Below are 26,171 nucleotides of genomic sequence, written 5' to 3'. Positions count from 1 at the left end.
ATAGTCTCATCAGCTACACCTGAGGATTCTGCGGATGGGGAAGAGGAGGAGGAGGAGGACGAGCTTGCAGAGAGCACCCAGCACTCCGTTCTCCCCAACAGCCAGGATCTTTTTCTCAGCCTGACTGAAGTACCCTCCCAAGCCTCCCAAGCCAGTAGCCAAGACCATGACCCCATGGAAGGGACCTCAGGTGAGTTTACCTTTTAAAATATAAAACATGGTTTAAAAGCAAGCGTTTTTTAATGATTAATTTGCCCTGAGGACTTGGGATGCATTCGCGGCCAGTACAGCTACTGGAAAAGTCTGTTAACGTGTCTGGGGATGGAGCGGAAATCCTCCAGGGACATCTCCATGAAGCTCTCCTGGAGGTACTCCAAAAGCCTTGCCACAAGGTTTCTGGGCAGTGCAGCCTTATTCCGTCCTCCATGGTAGGACACTTGACCACGCCATGCTTGCAGCAAGTAATCTGGTATCATTGCCTGACAAAGCCTGGCAGCGTATGGTCCCGGTGTTTGCTGGCATTCAAGCAACATCCGTTCTTTATCTTGCTGTGTAATCCTCAGGAGAGTGATATCGCTCATGGTAACCTGGTTGAAATACGGGAACTTAATTAAGGGGACAGAGGTGGCCGTTCCTACTGGGCTGTTTGCCTGTGGCTGAAAAGAAATCCTTCCCTGCAGTTAGCCAAGCATGGGGGGGGGGGGATTGGCCCTGAGCTTTTCGCGTTTGGCTAGCAGGGATCTTCCCTGTTACCAGCCACGCGGTCGCGGGAGGGGTACATTGATCATCCCAGGGAATTCATGGCGGGGGGGCGGGGGGCGGGGGGCGGGGGGGGGTTAGTTTGGTTTCTGCAGGGATCTTCCCTGATATCTGCCACGCGGTGGGGGGAGGGGTACATTGATCATCCCAGGGAATTCATGGCGGGAGGGGGGGGGCGGGGGGGTTAGTTTGGTTTCTGCAGGGATCTTCCCTGATACCTGCCACGCGGTGGGGGGAGGGATAAAGCGATCATCCCAGAGAATTGGATGGTGGGGGGGTTAATTTGTTTTCTGCTGCTGAAGGTTAACAGGAAAACCGCAGCAGTCAACAGGCTTTGCTTGGTATGTGGGAAAGGAGGGCGCAGAAGCCGAAAGACAATGGCTTACCATGGCTGCCTGCAAGCTGAATTCTGTTGCCCGGACCTGCGTCTGTGATCTCTAACACCAAAGCCACAGGCACTCAATATTAAGATGGAAAATGCGACCTTGTACTGAAATCACATGTGCTATGTAATGTGAATAGTGTTTTTCACCATGAATAAAATGTATAAAATGTATAAAATGTATCAGTTTAAAAACTTCTCTCCTTTCTTTCAACCCTCCCTCCAGCAGCTGCAAATTTTTCAAGCCTCCCTCCTCCGTCCCGAAGGCTATCTCAGATAAGGCGGCGTAGAAAGAGGACGCGAGACGACATGTTCACAGAAATAATGGAATCCACCCGCAATGAAAGAGCTCATTTGAATGAGTGGAAGGACACTGTATCTAAATTTAGGAAAGATGCCAGTGAACGTGAGGTCTTGAGGGACGCTCGAGATGAGAGGTGGCAGGCTGCAACGCTGGGGCTGCTGCGTGAGCAAACGGACATGCTCCGGCGTCTGGTGGAGCTTCAGGAACGGCAGCAGGAGGATGACAGAGTGCCACTGCAGCCGCTGTATAACCTCCCTCCCCCCTCACCATGTTCCATATTCCCCTCACCCAGACGTGTAAGAACGTGGCGGGGGAGGCTCCGTGCACCCTCCCACTCCACCCCAGTGGACAGCCCAACCAAAAGGCTGTCATTATATTGAATTTATTCAGTGGCCTTTTACTTCCCTCCTATCCTCCTCCCAAACCTCACCCAGATTACCTTCTTGGTTCTCTCCCTATGTTTATAATCACTTAATAAAGAATACATGATTTTTAAACGATAGTGACTTTATTTCCTTTGAAAGAAAGCTGGGGGAAGGGGGAGGGTGGGTTGCTTTTACGGAGAATGAATGAGTCAATAAAGGGGGCTGGTTTTCATGAAGGGAGAAACAAACAGAAATTTCACACTGTAGCCTGGCCAGTCATGAAACTGGTTTTCAAAGCTTCTCTGATGCACAGCGCTTCCTGGTGTGTTCTTCTAATCGCCCTGGTGTCTGGCTGTGCGTAATCAGCAGCCAGGCGATTTGCCTCAGCCTCCCACCCTGCCATAAAGGTCTCCCCCTTACTTTCACAGAGATTGTGGAGCACACAGCAAGCAGAAATAACAATGGGGAGATTTCTTTGGCTGAGGTCAGAGCGAGTTAGTAGCGATCGCCAGCGACCTTTTAAACGGCCAAATGCACATTCTACCACCATTCTGCACTTGCTCAGCCTGTAGTTAAACAGCTCCTGACTCCTGTCCAGGCTGCCTGTGTATGGCTTCATGAGCCATGGCATTAAGGGGTAGGCTGGGACTCCAAGAATAACTATTGGCATTTCAACATCCCCAACGGTCATTTTCTGGTCCGGGAAGTAAGTCCCTTGCTGCAGCCCTTTAAACAGAGTAGTGTTCCTGAAGACGCGAGCATCATGAACCCTTCCCGGCCAGCCCGCGTTGATGTTTGTGAAACGTCCCTTGTGATCCACAAGTGCTTGCAGCACCATTGAAAAGTACCCCTTGCGGTTTATGTACTGGGTACCCTGGTGCTCCGGTGCCAAGATAGGGATGTGGGTTCCATCTATCGCCCCACCACAGTTAGGGAATCCCATTGCAGCAAAGCCATCCACTATGACCTGCACATCTCCCAGAGTCACTAGCTTGTGTAGCAGCACCTCAGTGATTGCTTTGGCTACTTGCATCACAGCAGCCCCCACAGTAGATTTGCCCACTCCAAATTGATTCCCGACTGACCGGTAGCTGTCTGGCGTTGCAAGCTTCCACAGGGCTATTGCCACTCGCTTCTCAACTGTGAGGGCTGCTCTCATCCTGGTATTCTGGTGCTTCAGGGCAGGGGAAAGCAAGTCACAAAGTTCCATGAAAGTGCCCTTACGCATGCGAAAGTTCCGCAGCCACTGGGAATCGTCCCACACCTGCAACACTATGCGGTCCCACCAGTCTGTGCTTGTTTCCCGGGCCCAGAATCGGCGTTCCATGCCTATAACCTGCCCCATTAACAGCATGATCTCCAAAGCACCGGGTCCCACGGTTCGATAGAATTCCATGTCCATATCCTCATCACTCTCGTCGCCGCGCTGCTGTAGCCTGCTCCTCGCCGCCTGGTTTTCCAGGTTCTTGTTCAGCATAAACTGCACGATAAGGCGCGAGGTATTTACAATGTTCATGACTGCTGTCTTGAGCTGAGCGGGCTCCATGCTTGCCGTGGTATGGCGTCTGCACTGTTCACCCAGGAAAAAGGCGCGAAACGGTTGTCTGCCGTTGCTTCCTGGAGAGGGGGGAGGATATACCCAGAACCACCCGCGACAATGTTTTTGGCCCCATCATGCATTGGGATCTCAACCCAGAATTCCAATGGGTTCCGGAGGAGACTGCGGGAACTATGGGATAGCTACCCACAGTGCAACGCTCCAGAAATCGACGCTAGCCCCGGTACATGGACGCACACCGCCGAATTAATGTGCTTAGTGTGGCCGCATACAATCGAATTTATACAATCTGTTTCCCAAATTCGAATTATATAAATTCGGATTAATCCCGTAGTGTAGACATACCCTGAGCTCTGGGACCCTCCCACCCTGCAGGGTCTTCAAGCCTGGGCTCCAGCTTGAGTCCAGATATCCAAACAGCAGTGAAACAGCTCCGCAGCCTGAGCCCTGTGAGCCTCAGTCAGCTGGCATGGCCAACCATGGGTTTTTCTTTACTGTGTAGATGTACCCTCAGAGTCAGTCTATTGCTGTGTACCCTGAAAGACCCAGATTACATACTTCCCTACAGAACTCCCTATTCTTCAAGCAGGACCAGGGAATTTAAAGTGATAGCTCACAATTTTAACCCAGTTCTCAAACCACCACACATGTATACAGAAATATCTTTTTCTTTTTTTAAAAAAGGACCTCAGCAAGTGGAATTGCAACCACTTGATATTGCACTTCAGCTGCAGAGCTGGTAACAGAACCCCTGACTCTCTAATTATCTGATTTCCTAACTTCTGCATTCAGGTAGAACCAGAAATCAGACTTTTTGTTTGTTTGTTTGTTTTGCTGAGGAGTTTCTTACTATATCAGATGGGTCTCCTACTCCTGAAAAAAAAATCTTCTCCTATAAATACAGATTTCCTGGGATGCATATTAGAAAGGTGACCACTTCTTAGGCAGCCAATAATACCCACAAGACACATATTCACCTGATACTTCCCTAGCTGCACTTTCCTCCTGACTTTTTTTGAACTGACTGAAAATGAACTGCTGCTTATCAGAAATCTCTGGAAGGCCACAATGCAAATCAGAATCAGCTTTCTTTTAATAAAGGAACAACTCTATTTTATTCTTTTCTTCCTTTCAGATATATCTGATCCTTAGACTTAAACTCACATCAGCAAATCGTTTCCTTTGTATTCTAGATAAGCAATGATCTTAAAAAGAAAATGGTACTCAAATGGTGACAACCATTGAAAATAAATACAGAAAAAGAATTGTACACCATAAAGAGAACAATTGCCTATGTTAACCAGCATTGTAAAGATTCAAACAGTGAGCACTGTAGTTCTCTCCTTCAGCCCTGAACGACAATAAAATATTCAATACCAAAAATCAAGCAAGAGAAAAAAAAGCACACAACACAATTGTAATTACATGACCCATGTCAGATGATTGCGTTTGTCAAACCAAACTTTACTTAAATGTATAACTTCAGTGGTCACCATTGAAAAGTCAACATTTGCCAACATTCGCTATATGGTAGTGTCTTAGACATCATTTTGAATAGGTAATAAAATGTAAACTGCTGAAAAGGTTTAGCTGATATAAAATACAAAACGTAAGCCAGTCAGGCTGCCCACACTCCTACTAAAGATTTTGTTATCCAATAGGATAATTACAGCAACAAAACTAGAGGGCCTGACATGAGAAATACGAAGAAAAACCCTACTCTGCATTACCATCTCAGCTCTATAGTAACTGAGTGTGGAATCTGTGTTGCTCCAAATGACTTCCCCTTCTGTACTCCAAAACAGCTACTTCTATGGGGTTTATGCTTTTCTGCTGGGGAGCCTGATTAGCCTGTAGTGCCCAACATCATTACTTTCTCCTGAGCACCTGCACAAGGGGAGGCAGAAACTTGGACTTAACCCTATCAGACCACATTCTCTCACATACCACAGTAAGGTAACTGTTGACTTTTTAACTGCTATCATTGTACCCAGACAGTTGTAATAATAAAGAGAAAAGGCTGTACAGGAGGGAATGATTTTTTTAAAAAAATGATTTAATGACAAAGTTATGTTTAATTTTTCAGGTCAAGAAGTTAAAAACTGTCCTTCAACTTCAATGGGAGCTGCACATGATTATCAGAAGGCAGACACTAGTGAAAACTTGTCCCTGTGTGAACACACTTACACAGCAACCAGGAAACTCCCTGAATGTCCTTCTTTCTTCCATTGCAGAGACGGGTGTTTCTTCCCACCCACTGAAGAAACTGAGGGTCCAGCCCGCAAACCCCATGGATCCTCTCGGGGGGGAGGGGGAGGGAGAGGGCCATCACTGCAGAGGCCTTATGTTTCTGTATAAAACTGAAGTTCACTCCCTGCTCCCTTGCAGTGCAGATCCCTTGTATCTTCTGTTATACCAAGGACTCCTGGCTGACTTTTGTCCCAAAGCTCTTCCTCCCCCGCTCTCCCCCACCCCTTTAAAGGTGGTTCCCCAGCATGGACATCCCTGTGCTGGAAAGTGAAATTTGTAGTATTGGGAACTGTACCTTTAAGTGGTTTAGCTTTCCAGGCAGGAAGTCTCAGGGAGGAGCACTGCAGAGACCTATGCTCTCATAGGCAGAGGCAGTTGGAAACTGTCTCACTGAATAAAAAGAATCTCTTTCAAGCACCTTGGATACAGAGGGATTACTGACCACCACAAATACAGCCTGGGGCTGCATTTACATTTCCCCTTAGTTTATGCTCAGTCCCAGAAGGGATAATGTGTGTCCCCATAAGCCAGGCTCCCAGCGTGACCCATCTCCCTCCTTCTCCTGGCTTGTCCACTCCTTGCTCCCCATCCCTTCATTTACTGATCACTAGAATCTGTGGAGATTCTACTTGCAGAAAAAGGAACATCCATGCACAGAGGGTCCTTTTGGCCCACAATTGGTGCCCTAAATGCAGGATAATGACAGATTAGAGAATATGTCCAGGTATCAACTTTTATCCATTCCATTTAGTTTTAAATTACCATACTGGCGTATTTAGAACATTATTACTACCTGTGAAATGAGCTGACACCATCTCTAGAAGACACCTTTACCCCCTCCATTTTTTAGACTCTAATATTGGGTGTGTAAAATGAGGCAGACTAGCATCCTTCAAATGAAGATTAAAACTTACTTCTCATTCCAGTTTGCCAGGAAAAAAAAAGACTTTTTAACTGGTATATTTTTGCAGTTCTTCACTTGACATATTTTCTTCCCAGCATAAGTTAAAGAACAGGAAAAAGAGAAGAGTTTGTAGCTACAAAGAAAAAGAAATGTAAAATATTAATTATAATTAAACATACTTTATAGAAGAAATTTGGGGTTAGCTAGTCAGAATGCTGAAAGGCTCATCCTTGAGGCTTATGCTAGTGTTTTAATAAAAACATATTATTGTTTTTATTGTTAGAGTAGAGGAGTGTTGGTCAGGATTCTTACGTTCTGTTCCCAGCTAGGGAGTCAGATTTGAACAGCAAATCTGAAGGGGTTTGGCGACTCGAGGTTCCTATTTTTGCCTTCTTTATAAAAGAGTCAGTGTTGATTTTTTCCAAGAATATAAATTATTATATTATACATGTTTCTATTCAGCTGAGGCGGACAAAGATGAGGAGTCAGCAGAGAGAACTCCATGAAGAAAAAGGATGCAATACTTAATTATAACTAATAGGAATTGCATCTGGTCTTAAATATGACAACAATGACATTTATACTTTAGTCCTACAATTAATAAATGCAATTGTAAAATTATGAAACAAAAGATAAACACTGACAAGACAGAGTCCTGGATTTTTATTATTTAAATTGCAACAGAACACTGTAAGAATGCTTTATAAATACAGTCCCTACACCCAAAGAACTTAAGCTCTAAGGCCTCCTTCCTGGAAAGTCGTATACTTAACTTTAAATGCTGTGAATAGTTTAATTTAAGTCAATAGGATCGCTTACAGTGCATGAAGTTTAGCACATGCTAAAGTCTTTGCAGGATCAGAGTTTAAATTAGGTTGACAACATGGAAAGCACAGATAAAATTAGAGGATAAGAGGGGGAAGGGATGACAATAAATCATATATAATTTGTATCATTATGTTGTTCTGTAACTTGTAAGGTTCTGTACATTATCTATTTGAAGAAGAAAGTAAGGCTAGGAATGAGGAATCAATAGAACAGAGGTGAAAGCCAGTGACAGGAATCCAGCCAGCAGAAGTGAGTTTTAAGGAGAAGGACAGAAATGAGGCTTGTTCTTTACTAGAACAAGGAAAGTTGTTGTAGGAAGTGAGGGGAGGAGGGAGCAGCCGGAAGAGGGGAAGACATGGGACAGGCAAACAAAGGAAGCAACAAGATGAGAAGAACAGCAGGAACATAGCTGTACAAAATTGCAAACAGGCCGAAACAAGAGCTGAGATGTGAGGGTCAGAATTGTGCAGTGCCTTAGAAGAAAGAATGAGAAATTTGAATGCGAAAAGAGGCAGGGAGCCAGTAAAGGCACCAGAGAAAGGTAGGTTACAGAGCTGCAGTGGTAGGAAAGGAAGGCTATTTTAGCAACCGAATGTTGGAAAGATCGGAGAGGGAGATTTAGAAAGAAAAATTATTCCCATTTTCTCATATGTCTGTATATTGAGATGGAGCTCAATGATCAGTGGTCTCTAGGCCACGTATAATTTCACATCTTAGTGGTAAATCCTTAAAATAAAATGCACTGGGAACAGTACAACCATCTGCAGAATCAGAGCGGTGATTATGCTTCTGTATCTATTATCTTCAGTAATGCAAATTTTCTGAATTTTTTATTAAACTGCTAATTATAGCTAAATGCTGTATAGTACATTCCTTTGCTAATGTTCTAATGCAAATGATCCCATTGTGTTTTAATTAGTCATCTGCAATTCAGGGGAAAGTGGGTGCATGGGAAAAACATTAATAAAAATCTGGAAAACAGCATGTCCCCCTATAACAATAATGCTGCCAGATTGCAGTCATCTGACCCTCTCTTGATTGCCTTGGTGTGGTGAGGGGAAAGTGTTCACTTTACAATAAAGTAGGAAAACCAGCCATTTGAAGAGACACTAATTGAACAAATAAATAATGTGGCAGAGATTATTTATATTAGTTTTTTTCTTTTATTAAAATTGTCTCCCTCTGTTTTTCTCTGTGGTGCTTAATGTACCAGATACACTCAGGCCTATAAAACTACAAATGTATTTAACCATCATCTGTAAACAAAAATTGTCCCTGCATAGGTGTAGCCCGGTAATCATGGTTTAAATACATCTACCATGAATGCCATTGTTAAGGTCAAATTCAGACCTGCTGTAAGCAGATGCAGCTCCATTGACTCAGCAAGATGGCCTCGAACCATGAGCCACTCATTATGCAGGGCCCACACGAATCCTGCCACACCCCTCTCTGTGGGGAGGTAGCAAACCCCTCTCCCCCTTCATCCACAACCCTCTCTCTTGGCAGGTCTCTCTCTAACACACACCTGCCAGGGCAGCTACCCACCCTACCATTGTCCTCCCACACTTGTCTGGTGCAGATGCCTAGGTTGCCTCCTGAGTCCTCCACCTATGCTCCCCTACCTATAATGCTCCAAAAAGGTCCTCTCTTCGGTGTAAGTGGGTGCAGCTTCCTGGAAAATAATACAGCTGCTTCTGCTTACACTAGACCTGAATTTGACCAGTGTTTTCATAACAGCAACACAAAACATCTTTATTGACATGCAGCAGCCATGCACTGCAACTAGCTGTAATACACGTGAGGGAAAGAAGCCCTTCTTAAGAGAAGGGCTGGCACCTCCTACCTTTTCAGCCAGGCTGCTGGGATGTTGTGGGCTGCATAAACAGTGAAGCTAAAGTGGGGATCTAGGTCGACATCTGCACATGAAGGGCTTCTAAGTATTTTTGCAGGCTGAAAATCTGTGTGAAAGCTGCTGCTGAAAACATGGATGAGATGGGAGATGGCTGCAGACAGCTCTGTCACAGCATTCTCTATCAAGACTGGGGGAAAAAGAAAGGTTAGCAATAGGTCATTGGTAAAGAAGCATATTTATCATAAGACATCAATTATGGCTTTGAAATTCCTCCTATTAAAATGTAATTAAAATGACAATCTACCAAGTGAAGCCAATTAGCCATCTGTGCTCCTGAAAGCCATCTTAGCTCATTTTCTGGTATATCAATAGTCCTTTATTACAATATCTTCAAACTAAGGCATTTACAAAGGAAGACTTTTTAAACCACTGTAAAGTCAGGGCACTTCAGATACGTCATTTCAGTCTCTTAATTCCCACTCTGTGGGGATATTTATCATGTTTTCTGCAGCTAAGCAACTATTTAGTTCAGGGGACCTGGCAACATAGTTAATAAGAGTTGAGAACTAGTGCAAATTAAATGTTAATACTATGTGATTTTGCAATGTGTATTGTAGGACATGTATAGTAATTTATTAATCTATAATACACTTGTATTCAGACATAAAATAGATAATGGCTCCAATTCTCTGTTGTTCTGCTTCTATGCCCACTGACTTTTAGCCACATTTGTATTCTCCATATTTCTTGGGGCAGCCTGAATCCCAGTGTAAGTTGGAGCCCCAAGCAGGACTGGAATAGAGCTGGTGTGAAAGGCTTTATGTCAGTTTTCCTGGTGTAGGGGGCATGTCATGAAGGAACGGAGACAGCCAGAGTGCAATGTGCTGGGTATTCTTGGTTAATCTAGTGCCAGAATGTTTTAAAATACTCTAGGGTTGCTGTTATATCCTCGGGGGCAACAGTTTTAGGAAGAAATCACTGGAGACACAGAGAGCTGTAAACCTTGGAGCAGCCATTTATTGCTACACACAGAACTAACCAACAGCCAGCCAAAACAGGCTGGGTTATCCCCTAATAATCTAACTCAGTTGCCATAGCAACACAAGAGTCTATTACCACGACAACCAAATACACAACAGTTGCCCTTGCCTTTCCCCTCACAACCCTCCTTACTTCCCAAGGTATGTGGGTAACCAAGACTAACAGCTAGTCCACCCATTGCTATACAGTACTTGTCTCCAGGAGTGGCCAATAGTGGATGATGCAGAGGAAGACCCAAGCATCCATAATGTATCTACCTGCTTAATACTGTAGCACAGGGGAAATATCTGCTTAACTGAAGTTAATTTTCTTCCCTGAAGTGAGAGGATCAATATCCCTTCCAGTTTTATTCTAGTTAGTGCAAGTGCAGATATTATTCAGATTCATATACATTTCTAAACCCTTCTGTAATTTTTGTAAGATTTAAAAAAATCTTAATAGGATAAACATGCCACATACTATAATTAATATTTGATTCTTTCCCTATCCCATTAAGCGTTTGAAATCTGGAAATGTTTAGGTGAATTGTTACATTTCCCAAGCTCATTTCAGCTGCAGTAATTTATCTGACTATATTTTAAAAGCATGCCACTATGATCTTATCTTAGCATAACTGTGACCATTTGATCATACAGGACCTGAAAATTACAGAGATGGGGTCTCTAAAATAAATGTAGACTGTACGTTATAATTCAAGTTGTTGTATGAGAGTTGCAAAATGGATCATGGAGACCTGATATGAATAGCAAGTAAGAAAGATGCAATCAACCCTAAAATATCCATAAATATCATACAAAATATACTAAATTCTATCATTCACAGGTGCGGTACCTCCAAAATTATTGCACCCTTCTTGTCTCAGACTACCCATACATCGAAACAAGAGGATACAGTTTAACTGGACTACTTTTTCATTATATTCTATTAATCTCAATGCATGTCCAATCACAAGTGTGCACGGATGAATGGGTTAGAGTGTATCTTGCCATCTATGGTCCTGATTCAACAAAGCACTTAAGTAGGTGCCTGAATTTAAGCAGCTGCTTAAGTCCCACTGAAGTTAATGAGTCAATGCTAAGCTGAACCAGGACCTATATATTGTCTACATGTGGGAGGTGTCAACTTGTTTTGCCTTTCATTCCCGGAAATATGCCTCCAAATCATAGCTCCAGAAAAGAATGGCTACAACACTGCCTCGTATGGTGTTGTGAATGCCTCTTCTGGATCTGAACGAGTAAATTTATAGTTTGATAGGCTAACAAAACTCTCAATCCTCTTCAATCTATTTTTGTTTATATTTCTCTCTGCTGTTTTTCTCATCTGCTCTCCATTTTCCTATTCATTCGTTTTACTGTTCCTCTTCTCCATCTATCCTCCTTTTGTATTGCCTGCACCTTTTACCGGGCCCTTTTCCTATCCTCAAAGCCACTCTCATGTCCCTGTCACTCCTGTAAACAATTTTGTAATTTCCATACTAAGCCTTTCATTGTGTTCTTCTGTGCTCTACAGAATTACATTCAACCACATCTACATGTCCTAGGAGCTCCAAAACAGGTTTGATGAGAAAGGTGCATATTTAGAAATACAAAGAAGGTGCTCTCTTGTGCCAAAATAGTATACATAAATCCATCTGATCCAAAATGGATTAATTTGAGTGAGAGTTTGTGAACATACAGTCAAGAGCTGTCTGGAGGCAATTATTTAGTGAAGTCAAGATCTTTTCACTTGTCCAAAGTGGAATGTATGTACAGACAGTCCCTTCCTATCTGCAGGCAGTCCCACTGAGGTCAATGGCTGCAAGATAAAGCCGATAATAACTACAATTTGCAGAAGGTTTTTCTCATCTCTTTGTAAAACACAGTGAAACATAGCTCAGAAGCATTTTAAAATGCCAACTACAACCCTCAGTTTGTTGAAACATGCCCTTTGGCCTCCAGTGTTTCTTACATAATCACACGTTGAAAGCTGTAGGACAATGTTTCAGATTATATGTACAGAACAAGATAATATGAGAATACATTAACCAAACCAGAATAGGAAAGCTTTTTTTAAATAACAAGAATCAGAAGAAACATGGATGAGCTTCCAGATAATGGAATTCTCCTTTTATATTCTTAGGTATATTGTGGCTGCGGAAGGAATGACGATGGATCAAACTTTATACTTTGGAGCTAAAACATGTCACATTGATGCAACAATATGTATACATACACTAGCCTTGCTATATCACCATGAAAACTTACTAGTACAAGCACAAAATGCACTCTTACAATGATTCTGGTGATGAATGTGAAAAAAATGGATATTTTACATGACAGAAAAATTACCTACACCAAGCAAGCTAATGAATAGAACTTCACAAGGCTATTATAGACCAGATTATACTGTGCACTAACATAATTTTGCAGAAGAGTAGATCTGATAAGTCCCTTTACAGATTAAACTGAATGTAGAGTGCTCCAAACAAATAAAAGAATGGCCCCTGGTCCATCTTCTACTGTGATTACTTAGTGTCTTAGTATATTTTGAGGTAAAGTGCAAGAATCTTCCTATAGTAATATTCAGTCCAGTGTATAAATAGATGGATGTTCATTTTTAACTCCTGAAAGTAGCAGGTACACTTTTTTCTTGACATCAAAGCCCAGGGCTGTAACCAGAGAGGGCCGAGTGGGGTGCAAAGCTGCAGGAGTGGAAAAATGGGGCAGGGACAAAACGGTAGGGGGTGCAAATGTGCTTGCTCGCCCCGGGAGCTAAAATGGCTAGCTACAGCACTGCCAAAGCCCACTGATCTCTGGTTTATTTACTACGAGACCTCAATTTAAAATCCCTTTGCAGCTTCTAAGACAGATACAGCCATTCTTTCCACTCTTCATTCATTAAGCAGGACCTCAATTAACAAAACTAGAGACACAAATATCTTGGCAGGTTTGTAAGCGTCCATTACTCACAATGGCTGGGCAAAATCTTTTTTACATAGTCAGCTGTTACATAGGATTTGGTGTACCATGTACACTATTTGTTCATGAAGCCAAGTACTCCAGTTGCTTTTTGTGATTCATGGAGTTTAATGTCAGAAAAGACCATTATGCTCAGCTAGTTTTAACATGTGCATAACACAGGCTGTAAAATGTGACCCAGTAATTCCTGCATATTCATAACTTCTGTCTGGTCTAAAGCCGACATCCAAACTTGATTTAAAGACTTCAGGTGATGGTGGAAACCATTTCATCCCAAGGTAAATTGTTCAACTGGTTAATTGCCCTCACTGTTAAAAATCTGCACCCAATTTCTAGTCTGAAACGATTTAGTTTAAGATCTCCGCCACTGTGATGTGGACATGCCCACTGGGAAATGGACTGAGACCATGCATGATGAAATTCAGCTTCTGCAATGCTCTCCACAAAACACATTAATCCTTGCACATACTCTCTTTACAGAGAGAATTCCTCCTCCAGTAAGCAAAATTAAGTAAGCAATTTAGTAACTGAAAGTGTTGACTTTTACACCTGCAGCATATACTTTCTAGACTTTGGAAAACAAAGAATAAAATAAGTTAGCATATACCAGATTGCTTTCTTTCTTTCTTTCTTTCTGCTCCAATGTTATATTTTTATGTATTGTTTTAGTCTTAGGCCTTCTGTCAGAGTGAGCATTTTGTTGTTGTTGTTGTTGTTGTAGATTATGTCAGCTCAATACATGTTAAATATGCCCTCTGTACTCCTGTATATACATTCCCTCCAGTTACTACATGAACATTGTTTCAATGGCTGAATGGAATCTCAGACAAGAAAAGCTTCACATTCTTGTGACACCTGACAGCTAATATGGAGAACACAGTATTAAAACTGCATCTACCTAGCTATTTTAAGAAAAAGAGCAAGCCCCCTCAATACAATTCCTAAACCAAAGAACTTCATTAAGATACAATTAAAGTTGTAGTACTACTTAGAACACTGAAGTGATCACAAAAGGTAGGAAATTAAAAGGGTATGATACAGAAAACCCCTGAAAACTAAAAATATTCTGTTTAGAAATGGGCAATTTTTTTTCAGACATAACTTTTTTTCTGCAAAATTTGCAAACTCAGTGACACCGAAAATGTTTTGAGTTTGTGTTGGTTTTACCAAATTGTTCATTTTGAAAAAAAAAAAAAAAATAGAGAAAGTTGAACCATTTTGTTTAAACATTTTAGAAAAAACAAGATGTGATTGTTTGGGTCAAAGTGACTTTTTGTTTAGAAACGGCCTTCAATTTAAAAATGCAACAATGTGAAAAAAGCTCAAAATCAAAACAAAATGTATTGTTCAATCCAAAATAATTTTTTCTCAACTTCGTTTAACCAGGAAAAAAATAGGCAAAAATGGGTCTGGTGAAAAAAGGTTATTCAGTTTTTCATTAAAAAACTGGAAAATTTCCACAGAAAATTTGAATAAAGCAAATGTATTGTTTCTTTTAAAAATGTTTGTGGAAAATACTTAAGATTTTCTGATCAGTTCTAGAAATAATTGTTAAATTCCAAAAAGAATTTGTCAAACTTTACATCTTTAGCAGTGCCATGAGAACGTCAGTAATCCTCAAGCAGTGAGGATATCTATTTTACATTCCCTCCAAAAGATGGCATCTCTAGCAGCACAGAGGAAAGATACTGTCAGTTGAACAACTCCTATTTATGGTGCACGGATAGTCTTCAGGAATGCCTCCGACAAAGTACTGACCAAATATTAAGGCTGCTTATTCTGTCAGATATGAACTCAGGTAGTAATTTCATTAGGAGGCTCCATACTCTAATACTGTACAAACCATTAATCCATTACAGCTTCACAGAAGACAAACAGGATGAGTTTTGTATAAACTTGCTTCTGTCTGTCTATAACCTGGATCATAATAATCCCACAATGTCAAATCTTTATTGACTTGAATAATCGTATTCTCTATTTTATGGGAACGTGCTGTTGTGCAGACAGGTGGGAAGTCTAGAAATGATCATCTTTCCCCATCACAAGTTACAATTAATAACAGAAAAAAGTTTAATAAAAATAGCTTAAAAAGACAATGCAAACAGCATCACCAGGATTTAACCTGTTTGAATACTAAGATGCCAACAAGTTCTGACAGGACCTCACTGCAATCAGTAATGTGCAGTTCCTAAGGGTACATTGCAGAATGGATTCAGCAATGCTTATGAAATTAAGGGTGTAGCCAGAACAAATACAAAAGCCTTCAACTGAAAAAGACTGACACTTTTCTGGCATAAATAAAAGGGTGTAGACCAGCAGATAGGCAAAAATCTGTTAGAGATCTATAATGCTCTTCAATATATCGAACAGATTTTCTTTGAGGAAAGTGCTGATTCAGTAAAGCCCAAGCTTGCATATAGCCTTATACAGAGGAATGGTTTAAATTCTTTCCACGAGGGTGTTTTAAAGAGAATGCGGAAGAAGATGCATAAGGTGTATGAGGGATAGATGGTAATTAGCAACTATTAATTCCTCTCATGTTTAGCAAATTGTTGCCATAACTAGAGTTGAACAAAGCTCATGATATAAAAAACTTCTTCCAAGGGGGAGGAATTCCACAGACCATAGGTGCCTCCTGCTCATGGCACTTGCATGCTCACCTCTCTGCTATGCACAAGGACACTTTGCTCTTTCCTGCAGGTGAGGATGTAGGTGCTCTTTATACAATTGTGTTATTATTTAATTTATTTATTTGTAATGAATTTGAAAAATGCTGGAATGACCAGCCTGGAGTCTAAAATCCAGAATACAGGTACAGTTGGTTAGCAGCTACAAGCTATCCTGGCATTGATCTGGTCACCATACCCCAGCCCTGACCAGAACCATCTCTAAAAACTTGTCTATACAGAAATCTTTTCCTGAATAGCTATTCCTGATTTATTCAGGAACAAGAGTGTCCATCCATGGAGTGCCTTATTTTGAATTATGTTAATCCATTTTGGAAGCAGATTGAGCTAATTTGGAATAAAATACACAGAGCTAATCTGGAATAGTCAATCTGCTTTAAATTCACAGTTTCTCTTATTCTGGCTCAACTTTCATGTATAAACAAACCCTAAACATGAAGGGCTTTACATTCTTTGTATCCATTCAGTTCTCAGAAACTCAGATCATACTGCAACGAAGAGTGATTGATACACATTCATATGTATATATATATATATATATATATATATATATATATATATGCAATATGGACATCAGTCTGAGCAAATAAACTGAGACCATTTAGTTAATTCACATAAGACATCAAACACCAATCAGTCAGTAACAATTTTCAGTCCCTACTAGTCTGGTCTGATTTGAACTAGGGGGACTAAAGATGGATGGTTGTTTGCCCCCATTACCATTTTACTAAATCACTTAAATTATATTACTAGCATAACAGCACCAGAGTTTATAAAGAGGGACAGAAATATTACAGACAAACCTAAATTTGCAGCTTCACCGTGGTGCTTCATTTCTTTTTTTCCAGCAGGAGAAGGAAGATTAAGGACAACCTCTAAAAGGGGCTCAATCCACTTTGCCTTTTAAAATGCCCACTATAACTGACTATATTTTCTAATCTGAGAAAAAAATGACTATTTTATCTCTAAAATGAATTGGAGACAATATAATGATCCATATAGACTTTGTAAAAAGTAACAGAGGGTCCTGTGGCACCTTTAAGACTAACAGAAGTATTGGGAGCATAAGCTTTCGTGGGTAAGAACCTCACTTCTTCAAGCTTATGCTCCCAATACTTCTGTTAGTCTTAAAGGTGCCACAGGACCCTCTGTTGCTTTTTACAGATTCAGACTAACACGGCTACCCCTCTGATACTATATAGACTTTGAAACACTTGCATTTGCTTTACTTACAGAAAATGGTTTATGCTATAAATTAAGAAATGAATTCTTTAACATTAATTCAAATTGAAGAATGCGCATTTTGCTAATTGTTTATTGTTTGTATTAATGTGTAAAAAACATCTTTACCTCTGACTGGAGTTTCTACGTTTTGAAGTGAATTCTAAAAAGACAAGAAAAAATCATGAGTATTTATAATGCAGAAAAGACAGAACACCAGCTTTTATTGCTGTGAGAGATGGTATTGGTCAGGCACAGAGATTTCCTATGGGAACTGCGTGGAGGTAAACTGGTGTTGGGGCAAAAGGGAGAAGCACAGATCATGAGAGGAACGTACTGGATTTTGACTCAGGAGATCAGGGTTTGGTTCCTATTCGTACCACAAGCTTCCTGTATGATCTTAGGCAAGTCACTTAGGGTACAGCTACACAGCCCACAGCAGTGAGTCTCAGAGCCTGGGGAGACAGATTCGGCCTTGTGGGGCTTGCACAACAATAGCTGTGTAGCTGCTGTGGCTCAGGCTGGAGCTTGGGCTCTAAAGCCTAGGGGATCACAATATCTTCTCTCCCCCACCCTGTGTGTGTCTTGTCTATTTCTATAAGTTATTCTATGTAGACAGATGTCAGAGCCCCATTAACTTTTGCAAACGGGGTGCCTAAAAGTTAGGCTCCCAATTCCTAGCTAGATAGCTAAATCGGAAGCTTGATTTTCTACAAGTGATGAGCAGGCAACATCGCCCACTTCCTTCACTGGGAGCTGCCTGGTGCTCAGAACCTCTGAAAGATCAGACCAATAATTTATGTGCATAAATAATTTAATAGACGATTCTTTAAAACTTAATTTTAACCAGCTGCGCCACCAAGTCCTCACTTGCAATAAGCACCATTCATATGTTAATATTGACCAAGATGCTATAAATGCATTGCTGAAGTATAAAGCTGAAACACAGATGTAACCCCTTTGGGGTTTAGAGAGCATGGCCCTTTAAATCTTTTTCCTAAGGGGGAGGGGGAGAGTAAGAAAAAAGGAGGGAAACTCCAGGGGGCAGCGCTGGAGCTCCAAGGAGAGGGAGAGGCAGCCGGAGGCCCTGGAAAAGTAAAGCAGAGAGAACCTGCCCGAGGCCTGAGACGGACAGGGCCGATCGGGGACACCCCAGGACAGGAGCCAGGAAGAGCACTGTGCCAGGGAGGAATTGCCCGAGAAGGACAGGCCGGAGCTGGACCCAGTATCACTGCTGCCCAGAGCTGCGTGGGGCTGTGAGTACTGGAGCTTGGGACTCTGCACTGGGAATAAGGAGGGAGGCTGCTGGTTAGTTAAGTGGGGAGGTGGTTGCTCTGTGTGGCTTTGCAGAGAGCGGCAGAAGAGGGCACCGGAGGGGTTTGTTGGGGAAAGTTCACTGGCGCCGAAGACGACCAGGAGCACCCAAGACTCACCACTGGACTGGAACTTTGCTCAGGACTCCTGAACCCTGCGTGCAGACACATTGCTCAGTGTCTGCCCTTCCAGACCGTGCTACCATTGGGCCTGTGGGGCCTTGGCTTGGATGCAGCCCTGTTCTACTGCTCCCCCTATATTTCCCCTTGTTGTTTTTCTCCTCTCATCCCTCTGTAAATAAATATTTCCCTTGTTATATCCACTGTACTTTTCCTGTGGGTGTCTGTGTTCACTCTGGGGGGTTTGAAACAGGTGCCCCTGGGGGTGGAAGGGATTTCTCCTGCTGCATTCCTGCGCGCGCCTTCTCTTGGCCAGAGCTGCCTGCAGAGCAGACTCCATCTTGGCCATGAGGGCGCTAAAGTTACACTTGGTGGCCCGTACGGGGACTTTGCAGTACACACACACACACACACACACACACACACACACACACACACACACACCTACGTTGTGCACCCTGGGCTCTTCTTCACAGAGCAAAGAAACTCCTGAGTGACTTTCATCTCAGTTAAAAAAAAAAATGGAGAGAGGATTATTAGAAGACCTGTGCCGAGGGGCACGAATCCCAGTAACCAAAGCTGTGCTGGTGGCGGGGTTCCCAGAAGAGGTGGAACCAAATGAAATTGAGGAGAGCCTAGATGCAGCTGAAATACTGGAGAGAGTAAAGGTCCACACCCGTATTTACAACCGCAAAGTGAAGGGCATGGTAGCACTATGCACTCACTCCAAGGAAACAGATCTTGATAAAGTGCCCAAAGAGGTGCAAGTAGAAGGTATTCCCTGGACAATTCTGGGGGCAGAGCAGTCCCCTCCTAGTGTGCCTGTGTCACTTGAGGTGTATTCTTTAGCGCAGAAATTGCAAGCTCTGATGGTGGATGAGAAGCGGACAAGAGAAGAATTTATTTTGGCATTAGGAGGGGCTCCAACATCTGCAGCACCCAGCCTTGTGGGATGGGCCAAAGAGCTGGGAAACGCTCTCAAAGTTGCATTGAGGCCGGTATATGAAAGTGCTCCATACAAGCGGTTACGTTCATTCTCGGGGGTGTCACCTGTACCCCCAGGGGAGAAGGATACGAGACCTGGAGGGATTTTACGGTGCCACTTGTCCAAGAGTGGGAATGCTCTGATGCTGAGAAGCGGAAACGTGTGCTTGAGAGTCTGAGGGGACTTGCCATGCGAATTATCCAAGCCCTGAAAGACTTACAACCAGCTGCCACAGTGCAAGACTATTTAACCGCTCTTGAGAGTGTCTACGGTACTACTGATAGCAGTGAAGACCTGTATTATCGTTTCCGCCATACCTATCAGGAGCCTCACGAATGATTGTCGGATTTCGGAAGGAGGGCATCCCCACTAAGCGCATTGATTCCGCTAGGTTGGACCAAATCCTTCGGGGCACCCAACAAGATGGGTTGATGTTGTGGCGACTGCAGCTGAGGGAGCGGGCCCAAAACCCACCCCCATTCCACAAGCTCATTCGAGAGATACGTGAAGAGGAGGAGCGATTGTTGCAAGTGGATGCAGTGGTGCAGCCGAAGATGGCAGGGAGTCGCACCACCACAGTGCTTGGAGAGATGGAAGATGCCCCGTCAGTGGCAGCAGCACTGAGAGATTTGACCCGAGAAGTGGCCATGATGAAGGCTCAGGGACATACTGTGCCATCCTCAAGAGGGGAGAGTAGCAGGAGGGGTGATAGCCAGCGAGAAGGTTTCTGTTATAACTGTGGAAGAGATGGTCACTATGCCTTGAACTGCCAAAACAAGACAGATCATGCAAGGGTATCTCAGAGATTGCAGCAGACCATTAGGAAGCTTCAGGGAAACACCAACAGGGCTTGGAGAAGGAGCAACCCAAGACCCTGAAATTCCAAGGCTCCCCAGAAAAAACCACAAACAGGGGTTACCCAGATGGGCTGATAGGCCCCCAGGCTATAGTACCCATTCGTATAGAAGGACGATCGTGTGAGGCATTGCTGGACAGCGGATCACAGGTCACCATACTCTATGAATCTTACTACCGAGAACACCTGCAGCATTTACCCTTGCATCCCCTGTCTGGCCTGACAGTCTGGGGAATTGGCTGTGACTCCTGCCCCTATCTGGGATATATCCTGTTAAATGTTCAGTTTCCAAAGAATGTTGCAGGGGTAAACCAGGAAATAGAAACATTGGCACTGGTCTGTCCAGATCCAAAGGGAAGAAAGTATGCACCTTTAATCCTAGGGACAAATGCAAACCTGTTCCAGAGATTGGCGTGGAAATGCCGTGAGATGGCAGGGAACAACTATCTGCAGGAGCTGCCAATGCACGCTTTATGTAAAGCCGCATACCAGCGAGCAAGGGGGCCCCCATCCCAAGAGAAGACCAAGGCTAGACCTTTTGGGAGGGATAGTTTCCAGTTTGGGGATTCCCCCATTCCCGCTGAGTGGAAGGACCGCCTGTGTGAGAAGTTAGTCAAGAGGAAGGCTGTTTTCTCTATGCACGAATGGAATGTTGGGTGTGCACATGATGTGAAGCACCATATCCAAATGCAGGATGGTCGGCCTTTTCGAGAGAGGTCAAGACGATTAGCCCCCACTGATATTGAAGATGTGAGGCAGCACCTACAGGAACTGGTTCAAGCAGGTATCATTGAGGAATCCAGGAGCCCCTACGCATCGCCAATCATTGTAGTACGAAAGAAAAGTGGAAAGGTGCGCATGTGCGTCGACTATCACACTCTAAACCGGTGGACGATCCCTGACCAATACACAATGCCCCGGGTGGATGACGCCTTGGTTAGCCGGAATGGTAGCTGCTGGTTCTCTGTCCTTGACCTCCGCAGTGGATACTATCAAGTGCCCATGGCACCAGAGGACCGGGAGAAGACAGCATTCATCTGCCCTTTAGAGTTTTACCAATTTAATCGCATGCCTCAGGGAGTATCTGAAGCTCCAGCCATGTTTCAGCGACTCATGGAGCGGGTGGTAGGGGACATGCACCTGTTGGAGTGTCTGGTGTACCTGGATGACATTATAGTGTTCGGGCGCACTTTAGAAGAACACGAGACTCGGCTGTGCAAAGTCCTGGATCGTTTGGAACAGGCTGGCCTCAAGTTATCCTTAGACAAGTGCATCTTCTGCCAGACATCCGTGCGGTATGTGGGACACATAGTATCTGCAGATGGTATAGCTACAGACCCAGAGAAGGTGAAGGCGGTAACCACCTGGCCAAGGCCCATAAATCTCAAGGAATTACGGTCATTTCTGGGATTCTGTGGCTATTACCGCAAGTTTATCAAGAATTTTTCGCACATCATACATGCACTCACAGAGCTCACCCAGGGATACCCCCCCACAAATAAGAAGAAGGGGAACTCACCTCGGCATCAATACTTTAATGTGGGTGCACCTTTTGGAAAGCGGTGGACTGCTGAGTGTGAAGAAGCTTTCCGTAAAATCATTCAACAGCTCACGCAAGCACCTGTTTTGGTGTACGCTGATCTCACCCAGCCATATGAACTTCATGTTCATGCAAGCTACACCGGTTTAGGCGCTGTCCTTTATCAAGAGCGTGAGGGCAAACTCCGACCGGTAGCATTTGCAAGTCGGGGTCTCACACCGCCTGAGAGAAACTACCCTGCTCATCAAGTGGAGTTCCTGACATTGAAATGGGCCATCACAGAGAGGTTCCATGACTACCTCTATGGGGCCAAGTTCACTGTAAAAACCGATAATAACCCTTTGACATACATCAAGACAACAGCAAAATTATCCGTAGCAGGGCACCGGTGGTTAGCGGCACTCTCTGCCTATGATTTCACTCTGCAGTATCGACCCGGTCGAACAAACATGGATGCAGATGCCTTGTCTTGGCAGCCTCACTCTAAGGATTTATTACCCAATGATCAAATGAATGTGGAGACCCCTGAATTGAGAGCTTTATGCCAACGGGTATCCATTGTGGAGGAAAAATCCACAGCCAATGGAGAACGAGCAATTGACTGTCTGGGTGCACCACCAGAAGCCATACCCATAGTCTATTCAAGTTTTACTAGAGTACAGGACCCTCAGCTGCCCAAAATAAAGGATCGAGAGGTGGAGCATGCCCAGCGAGCTGATCCACGGATGAAAGACATCCTTTATGCATTGGAAAGGGGAAAGGATCCCAGGGCTATTCGACCAAGTCATCCAGAGGAGGCCCTTTTGCTGAAAGAATAGGATCACCTATTGGTTCGGGATGGACGACTTTACCGAGGGCAGAAGCATCCCCAGAGGCCTCACTATAAGCAATTGGTGCTACCGCAGAAGTACCGGCGAGGCGTGTTAGAGGCCTGCCACGATCGAATGGGGCATCTGGGAGTCGAGCGATTGGAGGCCCTAGTTAAGGCAAGATTCTATTGGCCCCAGATGGGGCCTGACATCGCCCACCATATTCGCACCTGCACCAGATGTATCCAATGAAAGACTCTGCCTAAGCAAGCGGCTCCTCTTGTCAGCATCACGAGTTCTGCACCCAAGGAGCTTGTGTTTATGGACTTTCTGTCATTAGAGCCTGACCACCGGGGTACTGCAAATATCTTGGTGGTCACGGACCATTTTACTCGTTATGCCCAGGCTTATCCCACCAAAGATCAAAAAGCGTCCATGGTTGCCAAGATCCTGTGGGAAAAGTTCTTCATCCACTATGGGTTGCCCACCAGACTACACTCAGATCAGGGACGGGATTTTGAAAGTTGGTTAATAAAAGAACTTTGTAAGATCATGGGGATCAAAAAATCATGCACCACCCCTTATCATCCTCAAGGGGATCCACTACCAGAATGATTCAACCGCACACTACTGAACATGCTGGGAACTCTGGAACCTCAGCAGAAAAAATACTGGAGCCAGCACGTGGAGCATTTGGTACATGCGTATAACTGCACTCGACACGATGCAACTGGGTTCACACCATACATGTTAATGTTCGGTCGAGAGGCCCGGTTGCCGATTGATCTCTGTTTTGGAGTGTCTTCAGATGGGGCACTCCCAGAAACATACTTGGGGTATGTGACTCGCTTAAGCGATCAACTGAAGGTGGCATATCGGATAGCGACGCAAGCAGCTGGTCACCAGAATCAAAAGAATAAAACCCGATATGATCAGCGAGTGAGGCAACAGGAAATTCAGGTTGGTGACCAAGTTTTGGCCCGAAATCTCGGACTACAGGGAAAACACAAAATTGCAGATCGTTGGGAATCACACCCATACATTATAGAGAAGAAACTTGGGGATCTACCAGTGTATCGCATACGTCCTGAGGGCAGTCACGTCCCCACCAAAACTCTCCACCAGAATCATCTGTTAGGACAAGTATTGTTTCCCCATGAGGATGTTTCCACAGATTCTGAGACTCCCGGCCCTGCGAGTCGGACACGGTCCCAACGACAGAAATATACCTGTCCTCTGCAAACACCCAGCTCCTCGGAGAGTGAGGATGAAATGGGGTCTGGCGAACATCCAGTTTGGAATGCCCCGACCCTAATGGATCCTCTTGTTGTCACACAAAGAGATGGTGAAGGGGAAGAACCCACACTGAGCACTCCCGAGGCCCCACTGTCCCAAGCTGTGGAGACCCCCCAAGAACATGATGAGGAAGGTTCAGTGCAGGCAGAGAACCCTGTACCCCAAACAGCCACTTTAAACCCAGATGTACTCAAATTTGTGCCTCAAGGACCCATCATCTTGCCTCCATGTTCAGTGGTAACACCTCAGCCAATACCCGACAGCCAGCCTAGACGTTCCTCTAGGGAAGGGAAGCCCAGGTGTGTGCTGATGTATGATCGTTTAGGGGAACCCAGTGACCTACAGATCCCTGGGGTGCCACGGGGGGCGAGCTGCCTCATGGGAAACCTGTTCCACCCCTCGGGGTCCTGTGGGATGGATGATGGGAATGCTCCTGACGAATGGGGGCACTGGGTCTCCTGCTGGGGATCCATGGTTTAGAGTTGCCTACCTTGATGGGGACATCAAAGATTATTTCTTTGGGGGGGGGAGAGTGTAACCCCTTTGGGGTTTAGAGAGCATGGCCCTTTAAATCTTTTTCCTAATGGGGAGGGGGAGAGTAAGAAAAAAGGAGGGAAACTCCAGGGGGCAGGCTGGAGCTCCAAGGAGAGGGAGAGGCAGCCAGAAGCCCTGGAAAAGTGAAGCAGAGAGAACCTGCCCGAGGCCTGAGACGGACAGGGCCGATCGGGGACACCCCAGGACAGGAGCCAGGAAGAGCACTGTGCCAGGGAGGAATCGCCCGAGAAGGACAGGCCGGAGCTGGACCCAGTATCACTGCTGCCCAGAGCTGTATGGGGCTGTGAGTACTGGAGCTTGGGACTGCATTGGGAACAAGGAGGGGGCTGTAGCTAGTTAAGTGGGGAGGTGGTTGCTCTGTGTGGCTTTGCAGAGAGTGGCAGAAGAGGGCACCGGAGGGGTTTGTTGGGGAAAGTTCACTGGTGCCGAAGACGACCAGGAGCACCCAAGACTCGCCACTGGACTGGAACTTTGCTCAGGACTCCTGAACTCTGTGTGCAGACACATTGCTCAGTGTCTGCCCTTCCAGACTGTGCTACCACTGGCAGGGCCGGCTTTAGGAAGTGAGGGGCCCAATTCGAACAGTTTCGACGGGGCCCCAGCAGGGATGGCTAAAAAAAAAGCCACTTAAAAAGAACCCTTTCATTTCTTCCATGTATTATTTACTTTCCATGACTATATAAATAATAACAAAATTATATATTACATACATTGTGTCATATATTAATTAGCTGATTTTCACTTTCATATTAGGAAAATAATTCATGTTTTGATAGTTGTACAACTGATTTTCTTCAATAATGTTTATTTTATTAAAATTTATAAAATATTTCCTTATTAATATAAAATTGTGCCCTCCTCCCCCCCCCCCCCAGCACCTCCCGGCCCACGGAAACAAACCCTGCTACCCCAGCGCCGCCCCACCGAAACAGCTGTGGGCCGAAAAGGAAGAAAAGGAAGGTTGGGGGGGGGGTGACATAGGGTGACCAGATCACAGCAGTAAAATAGGACCCGACCCCTCCCCGCTCGGCCCCACCATCACACCCCTCTTCACCCCCTAGCCCCCCGCTGGTTTGCTGTGTCCCTCCTAGTCAGTCCCCCACCCACCACTTGCCTCCTTTCACCTTCTCCCTCCCCTGCCAGAAACCCCCATGCCCGCCCCTAGAACCCCTGCTGGCTCACTGCTTGCCTCTTTGCCCACCCGCCGCTTGCCCACCCGCTTGCCCCCCCCCCCCCAAGTATAAAGCCTAATTCAAAGACCCAGGGGTCACTATGTTACTGCACACAGCAGTCAATCAGTGCAGTTGAAGATAAATCTCTGCATTATGCATTTTTGTATAACTTTTATATGACTTTGTATTGAACCTTGGTAATGTTATAGCTGGCCCCTAAGGTAGTATAATTAAAGTAAAAGAAAAATGTCTTTTTGCTAGAAGTAGAATAAGATCTTCCCCCCACTTTGTAATCAACTGACCTGTTGAATGAATGAGGTGTGAATGAGGAAGGTGTGGAAGGCAGGCACTTCCAGACAGCTGCAACCCTTGGAGTGGGGCTGGGAGCCAGCCAAGGAGAGCTTTGCCCAGGGCTGA

At 44.4% G+C, this 26,171-nt stretch overlaps 1 protein-coding gene across 1 annotated transcript in view; it reads right to left on the bottom strand.

The window, feature by feature from the left end:
* The window catches only part of PIK3C2G (phosphatidylinositol-4-phosphate 3-kinase catalytic subunit type 2 gamma), a 321,727-nt gene that overhangs the window by 237,993 nt on the left and 57,563 nt on the right, over positions 1–26,171 (bottom strand). Inside the window, exons 9-11 of the mRNA XM_065420952.1 lie at positions 17,238–17,271; positions 9,194–9,389; positions 6,533–6,655 (exon numbers count right to left, since the gene is read on the bottom strand). Of these exons, the coding sequence (XP_065277024.1) occupies positions 6,533–6,655; positions 9,194–9,389; positions 17,238–17,271 (353 nt within the window). The remainder of the gene's footprint in view (positions 1–6,532; positions 6,656–9,193; positions 9,390–17,237; positions 17,272–26,171) is intronic.

Source organism: Emys orbicularis, chromosome 1, assembly GCF_028017835.1.
Source record: "Emys orbicularis isolate rEmyOrb1 chromosome 1, rEmyOrb1.hap1, whole genome shotgun sequence".
Lineage (NCBI taxonomy): Eukaryota > Metazoa > Chordata > Testudines > Emydidae > Emys > Emys orbicularis.
The sequence above is the reverse complement of the archived record's forward strand: the minus strand, read 5'-3'. Positions and strand labels throughout refer to the sequence as shown.